Source organism: Dermacentor silvarum, unplaced genomic scaffold (assembly GCF_013339745.2).
Source record: "Dermacentor silvarum isolate Dsil-2018 unplaced genomic scaffold, BIME_Dsil_1.4 Seq378, whole genome shotgun sequence".
NCBI lineage: Eukaryota > Metazoa > Arthropoda > Arachnida > Ixodida > Ixodidae > Dermacentor > Dermacentor silvarum.
The window spans coordinates 51,968-60,001 of NW_023606140.1; the positions used below are offsets into that span (position 1 = coordinate 51,968).

An 8,034-nucleotide genomic window follows, 5' to 3' on the forward strand; every position below is an offset into this window, starting at 1 on the left:
CCAGAAATAGAGTGATTTGTAGAATTGACTGCACTTAAAACTACCTCTTCGAGCAATGACTTGGAGGTGAACGTGAACAGCACAACCTGCTGCCACTAAGCTTAAAGTTCATCAACTGCACAGTCAGCACTGCTGGCTATCACAGTGTCTAAGTGCACACAACAGAAACTTCCGTTGCATGTTGAACAGTGCAAAAGATAATGCATGAGTGAATAAGACAGGAGAGACAATTGCACAAACGCAGCATTGAATCTTAACTCCTTAGCAAATTCCATAGCTTGTTCACTGCAAGGTGCTGCGAGTCTTCAGGCACTAAGGGGTCCAGCCAGAATTTTAACCAGGACAGTTTCCCGAACAGTTGAACCTTCATTTTTAAAAACTTTTTGGGCGGCCCAAACAAACAAAGACGAAGAAAAGAAGCAACACAGAGTCCAAAGGAGTCCTTGTGTTGCTCCTTTTCTTCGTCCTTGTTTGTTTGCTACCAAAAAGTTTTTAAAAATGAATCTGTTCCAACTAGGCCAAATCGCAGTTATGCTTCAGTTGAACCTTGTTTGCCAACTTAGTTTCTCCAATTGCCTCTGCTGGCAACAAATAAGCAACAAACATAGCGAATCAGTGACAAATGAAGAAAACAATTAATTGGGAGATGAATGACTACAAAGTCTGGCCATCAAATTCATTTTTATATTGACTAGAACCCTGTCGTTGGAAGTTCAGTATGACACTGCATCACTTCATCTTCAAGAAATAATCTTCCTTGCAACTCGGGGAAGAAACACATACATCGTACATAGCCATACATCATATAACAAGTCCACTCTACTGGAACACCAACTGCATTGGTGTTCTTGAAGAGTGTAGTAATAAGGAAGAATCTGAGTCATCAAACACGTAGCCTTATGCTGCTGCCATTTTGTGGTAGCACCATAAGGCTACGAATTGCAAATCGAGTGGAGGCAAACTCAACTTGCCAAACTTCATGATTGTGTAAGTGGAAGTTAACAGCGTGTCAGTCCCAATGAAGCTTGTATTTCCTGTTATTCTGAAGGCAGTCAATTAAAAAGACAATAAAGAGGAACAATAAACCAATTTAGACCGACACTAGGTTACATATTCGGAGTGAAAAAGGTCAAACTTAAACCCCAGCATCGGTACGTCAGCGCGATGTCACGAATTTCAAAGTATATTTTTGTATTTCGTTCATTGTGGCTCAGCAAATGTTCTCAAAACTTTCAAAGCTCTTTTTAAAAAAAATTAACAGTAAAGGCGAGGTATGGGTTGTTTGCAAATTTCGCCTTAAGGTGTGTCCTTGCAGCACCATGAAGTCACACCTTAAGGAAAAATTGCATATAACCCACATAGATTATTCCGGGAACTTCTGATTATTTCGTATTTCGGGTGCCAAAGCGGGGAGGGAAAGCGCCGTATTTCGTTGCGCGCATGGCACCGCTGGGAGGGGAGGGAGGCGCGGTGCAGCAACTGCACACTGCACAGCCGTGCGCGCCCTATCTTGAAAGCGATCTGCATTGGGGGCTGAGTCTAGGTGCGACGGCGGCTTATACCTTTGTACATGCTCCGCTATCGCCGCTCAGTTTGCGCTGAAGCGATACACGGCACAAAGGTCACTTCACTCACTGTTGCTGCTGCGCTTCCTCACACCAGCGTTTCGACAGTGAGTGTTCGCGGTCATCGAGTGTGATTGGTTCATGTTTGCCTGTGCACACTGACACCATGCTGGTTAAATGACTTTGCAAGTCTACACGGCCAATGAAACTACTACCCTTACTTCGTATAGCTGTCTAGGCATTTGCTATCGCAATCGATGGTTCGCCTTTCGGGCGAAACTGCGACTTTTTTAGAGGTGGCCGCAGAAAAAAATTTGCTCAAAATTTTACCCTGCATAATAAGCACACCCCCAACTTTGCGCATGTTTCTCATCAAAAAAAAGTGCGTTCATTATGCTATTAAATACGGTAGTAGCTTCTGTATGTATGTGCCCTTGGTGTGCTTGATGGACAAAGTCTGAGCCAACTTTTCATGTCATGGAATGCACGAGTAGCTAAGAAAACACAGGAGCAGAGGAAACACCGCTCAGCATCCCCGATTTTATCGTAGCCCTGCGAACTCGAATGCCGGGAACATTAGATGACCCATTCTTGCTAGCAAAGGTGCATTTGTCTCAAGCATTTCCACAGTTTTGTTTAGATATTTGATAACCATTGCTCACTGGCAAAGGTACGTTGGTATGTTTTGATAGCTGTGAGTGGCACTTGTCCTCTGAAGAGCCAAAAGTGGTCATCATGTCTTTACATCGCAAGGTTCTCCACATGCCGTGCAATGGGAAACCCCCATCATAAATCTAACCCTTTTGTCGTATTTATTTGCCAATTTAATTAAACAAGTGGTACATTTCCCTTATGGCATTTTTTAGCTTCAACACCTGCTGGCTTCATGTAGACATTCACCACATGCCGAGGTTTTTGCTGCTAGCAGCAAAAACCACTGGCCAGTGGTGCATTATATTTTCAATTTTGCTAAGTGTTTTATGAGACCCACACATGCAATCAGTTGTGTAGGCAGCAGCCATTTATATTTCCTTATTTTCCTAAGTTTAAACGGTCGATTAATAACTGTAAACATTATAAAAAATATCAGCAAAATGTGCTCACCATGCCGCGTGCCCTGCCTTTGCCCTTAAAATTGTCCATTTTACATGCGCTGTTCAATAAAGCGCAGGTGGCATCGTGCAACATCTGCATAGTGCCTACAGACTTTTCCGACAACAGCTCACCAACCATTATGCCTTGAGACTGTTGTGAGCCTATGAGAGCGCCTGCTAAAAAGCACTAGGAACAATGGCAACATGTACACTTTGTATCCATGTGCAACAATCTCAGGCCGTGGTGGAAAGGTGTACACATGGGTGCTGAAGTGTGAAAAGCATCCGTCCCAACATTACCTACATTGCACACTCAATGCAGCTTGAGCACGTCCTGATGCCTTGGCACTGACTGATGTGCAGGATATGCGGTTCATGGCGCAAGTGCGCTTTCTCGGGCGTGCCACAGCCGTGGAATTGCAGGTCGTACAATGATGCTTCATGCGCTAGACTGGCGATGGATTTTGGTAGTGCCACTGCCAGACAATGCCCTATGTCAGCAGGCAAGGTCAGCCACTTCTTTGTGGGGAGGTGGGGGCGCTCGGTGCTGGGGTGACTTGAGCTCCTTCATGGCAGCCGAGAGAAGCCTCTGCAGCTCCGGGGGAAGGTCCTCCTCGCCTGTTACACAGTCCTCCTCCTCGTCACGCGAGTTCTCCCTCGAGATCACTGAACGTGGAACATCTGCACGTGGGCAGAGAGTGAGAGAGAGACCCAGAAGAAGAGAGTGTTCGCCAACAAGAAAGGCAGAAAGGCCTGCTAAAGACAGTGTCTGTCACTGTTAGGCTGCAACTAGTATAGGCTATGGGTGAAACACAGTGTGCCTTGTTTCACCATTGCAGTGAAAGACTGCACTACAGTTCCGTTTCTGCAGATCCTACACGTTTTGTTTGGCATGCGTACTTCTTATTTACTCCGTACAAAACAGCAAGTAATGCTCCTGAAAGCGGTATTGAAATGCATGCACCATGATATGCCACCTTTGAGAGAAATTTCAGGGTGAATGAGACAGCAGTTTAGCTAGAAGAGTCATGCATACCTGGCGCTTCCATTTATGTAGCATTTGGTACAGACTGCATTTACAGGCAAGACACGGGGTACAACCAACCTTTGTCTGGTGTTGGCTTGGACGTCGATAACTCCACAGCACCAATGGACAACGAGTTGGCATCTTCTAAATTACTGCTTGCTTTGCTCCTGTTGGCCAGTTTTGCTGGATCTGGAAAGACAGTGCCACAGCAGTCTAGTTTCACACATTAGGTTTCAACATGCTTCCTTGCTCGGAATCTATCTTCTTGATTCACTTCTTAGCTGTGCCTCCACTTGCAGCATACACATCTGTCAGTCAAGTAACTCACTTGATGACATTGCAAGCACCAGCTGAAAGGCACAGCTGCTAAGCTTCACAAGCTCCTTCCAGCATGTATCCTCGCTGTTACAACTCACCTCTGTGACAAATGTTTGTGTCACATGGCCAAAAAAGATGCCAAGCACTTCAAGCTATCACTCGGACAATCCAGTAGACGCTTTGAACGGTTAAAAAATGCCGAAAGCCACATGTTTTTAGCAAGTGAGACCTATATGAACGGGCATGCCCATGTGCATCGGCACCTGTATGCGTATTTGTGCCCAGTGCAAAATATCCTTACTTCTCGCTGAATGTGGAAGAAGAAGCGATGTTCAACACTGGCCTGTCTGCGAGCGTGCTTCGTGCCTGGACAAAGTGATTGTGCACACTTCAGTCAACAATGCCCTCCTCCTTCTGAGCGAGATTGTTCTTGGGAAGCTATAAATGGAGAAAGCCACTCAAGAGCCAGAGCTTTTCGTTATGAGTAGCTTGTCAAGCTGACCACTCTTAACGAAACGAAATCTTGTATCTTAATTTACACCGTCTCATCTCTGCTGGGGCCCTCTACACCGATCAACCTGGTCAAGCTCCAGGCTGCTGCGCCAGTATGGACTTGAAAGCCCCTGGCAATTCTCGCAAGGCAGGTAACACTTCCCAGTTGAAAGTCTATCCACCTGAGCATGATCCGAGTGGCTCACCTGTGCTCGAGAGGGGCATGTTGACCCTCCATGTGCCATCACACTTGAGCCTGCTCTCTAGCTCTGTCACACGTTTGCCCAGAACTCTGCAACGAAAACAGATGAGCTCAGACACGAGAGACTGCACAAAGAAACAAATAATGGAGAGGATAGGGCACCAGATAAAATACAGCATACAAACGGGCTACTGTGCTTGACATTCAAAGCAGTGGCAACGGAATAACGTCACAACCTGCGCCGACAGATGTTTATAGTGGTGGGACAACAGAACTAAAGAAAAGTGCCGTCACAAGGGCAGTATGTTGTACACTCTTTGACAATTTCCTGTGCTTCTTTTTATCTTACAGAAAGAAGTGTATTCTATCAAAATACACCTATTCTGTTAGGCCTCAGATAAACAGATGCAATAAAGGTGCAAAACATAGACACTTAATTTAACAAACATGAACATAGGTGTCGACCAGCGCTGCTATGGTGCCACATTAACTTGCAGAGAGTATTCTGTTTTTGTCACAATCTCTACACTAAAGGACGAAAAATATGCCAGCCTGATGCGGAAGAGTTATCTAAAAATTTGTACAAAAACCGCTCACTAATTTTAGTTGTTCATTGCATTGCCACGACTTGTTTTAACTGTGCTGTTTTCACCAATACTGAAGGTGATGCTGAAACCTGGTAGAGATTGTAACAATTGTAACAGAAATGCTGTGAGACATGCTATACGCCAGATGTTGTACAAGCGTTCTTGTACATATAAATCTGAGCAAACATTCAATGTACAGAATTGTAACCAAACTGCCATAAAGAGTTATTAAAAGCAAAATTAAAGGGCCCTTGGAAACTTGGGACACAATAAAATAAAGCTATTCCTTTCACCTGACGTCAAGCTACAGTACTATGCAGGCTTTCTGGTTGACACTTGATTATATGGGGAATCTAAAGAAATCTTATTGGGAAATATATGCAACCAAATTTTCTCTTATTAAATATGTGCGTTGTGTTTTAGACCTGCCATATTCAGGTATGACCTCTTCCAGCCCATGCCAAATAGCTGCGGCGGGGGAATTAGAGGTGATGAACAAAACCTGCATGTGTACACAATTTCCGCCGGCGCTACTTTCATCTGCTGTCAAGGACATGGTCAAAATGGCCAGAAGAAACATGGAGGCATTATCAGGGTTCGTACAGCGCATCTGACTTAATATTCAAGGACAATTCACAGAGGGGGAAACAAACCTTATTCGTAACCTGCTTGTTTTTTGTTTTTGTTTTCTTAATGTTTTTCCTCCTCCTTCTCCTCCTGTACACATACACTGAAAAATAGTGAAATCTCCTCCTTAGCTGCAAGACATTGCAGCTAAGCAGCTGCCGAGTTGGACACACGCTTCAAGCTTCTTCAGTTCCATTTTTTATAACTTTCCTTTCCCATTGTAATGATGTCAACTGCCTTATGGCGTGATGGCATTAGTAGTGTCCTACTTAAGCCAAATTAAGATAGTCGTCATGTTAAGGCCAAATGCCTGAAATGTACTTTCCACCAGGCATATCTAGATCTAGAAAATGGAGCCAGACAATGGCTGCAGTGTGAACCAACTAGCAAAACAACAAAAACAGTGGCACTTGCTTTGTCTGGCTTTGTCTAAATCCAGAATGACAGCAGTGCTTTAAACAAGCTTGCCCTTGGTGGATGTGAAAGTGCCACATTGCAATCATTTAGCAACAGTCTCAAAAGAAAACATCTAGGATCACTTCCAGATAAACAGTGTGCATGGCATAGCCCTCAGCTATGCAGAGCTTGTTGTTACTTCGAATGTTTGAAACTCACCCCCACCCAGGGTTTTCAAGGTTTTCAAGGAGCACATTTATTTTCAAGGAGTATTAAAGACCCTTGAATCAGTTTTTCTAAATTTCAGGGTTTTTTAAGATTTCGAGGTGATGTTCGAACCCTGCATTATTGAATGCCTTCTGCTCACATTGAGGAGACACCATGACGTATCTGTCACGTTATGGAGAAGCAAAAGTACTACCACAAGGTGGGTCCTCGAAACAACATTTTCGGTTTCTGCAAGCAGCATAATCACTGTTTGTGTGTCCTTACCTCGCTCAAGTTTTCTTCGCTGCTACAAACAAGACAATGTTAACAGGCTTGAAGTGGTTAACAGTGGTCGAATGAGAAATGTCGCTGGAGCCAGCATTTCAACAAGTCCCCTAGCCAGAACATCGGCTTTAGCGACATTCCTTGTTTAAACATTGCTAATCCCTTTACTGCTACAGTACTACTAATCACTGAGTAACTAATTTATTAAAGTGTCCTCCATTCTCATTATTATTCCTCCGCGATAAATCTGCGAACTACCATTCAAATGAGAAAGCATGAATGGGGTTGCAGCCTATTTAGCCCTTTTCTTTTCACATTCATAAAAGGTGTTTTTCTAGGCAGCTTTCATTGTTACTTACAGCAGCTCTACTGCAAGTGCTGCCAACAAGATGTAAGCGGCCTCTGCCCTTCCTTTGACTGTCACCTTCTCATGGGCCCATCATAACTCATTCCACAGGTGTTTCTGGCTCTATTCTGCCTTTCTCTACCTCATATTTCACCATCCTTTATCCTACTGTCCTCCCCTTTCCCCACTGGTGTTGCCCATTCTTCTTTTCCTAATAAACTTCAAGACACACATGAATGAGCAGAGAATGAGATGGCAAAGCAGAGATGCAGGGTTTCTAAAAGTTTCCTGACAGCTGGCAAGGTTCCTCCAAAGGGTGAAATGTTTAACTCCTCATCGAACTAGATGAATGCGTCAAGAGCATGGCCTCGGCGGGCTCACTTGTTGGCCTTGCGTTGGTGGTTGAGTGCCAGGGTGCGGTCGCCGAGTGCCTCCAGCAGGAGGGCCACCAGGCTGCGCAGGTCGGCCCCCGCTGTGCTCAGGTCCAGAGAGCTGTCCTGCAGCAGCTGTTGCACTGCATGCCGAAATGGGGGGGGCAGTGTGCAAGACAGTTTAGCACGGTTATCAGTGAACAACAGAAAAAGAAAGGAAAGCACTACACTCTTAAATACTGTGCAACCTTTAGAGCATAATTTTGCAACATCCATGTTGCAGTTTCTTTTTTCTTCCTACTTACTCCCTCAGATTAATGGAAGTCAATGTGCTGTCGCATCAAAGAAAGAAAAAATAAATGTAGCAGTTCTACGCCATGGCTTGCTAGTGGTATTAAAACAGGCAAGAAAGCAATATAGTATTTTTTGTAAGTACTCCCCAAGATTGTAACACCACAATGAATTTCTGCATGTGCAACAAAATTGCATGGCTTCAGAGATGGCAGTGTATCTCTTG

At 44.4% G+C, this 8,034-nt stretch overlaps 1 protein-coding gene across 1 annotated transcript; it reads right to left on the bottom strand.

Moving 5' to 3' along the window:
• Positions 1 to 272: 272 nt before the first annotated feature.
• LOC119435017 (coiled-coil domain-containing protein 149-like) lies at positions 273 to 7,660 on the bottom strand (the record flags this gene model as incomplete). The annotated part of the gene is made up of 4 exons (XM_037701991.2): positions 273 to 3,340; positions 3,765 to 3,875; positions 4,703 to 4,788; positions 7,528 to 7,660. Coding segments are annotated over 4 exons (515 nt in total), but the record flags the coding sequence as incomplete, so codon positions are not given.
• Between the last annotated feature and the right edge of the window lie 374 nt (positions 7,661 to 8,034).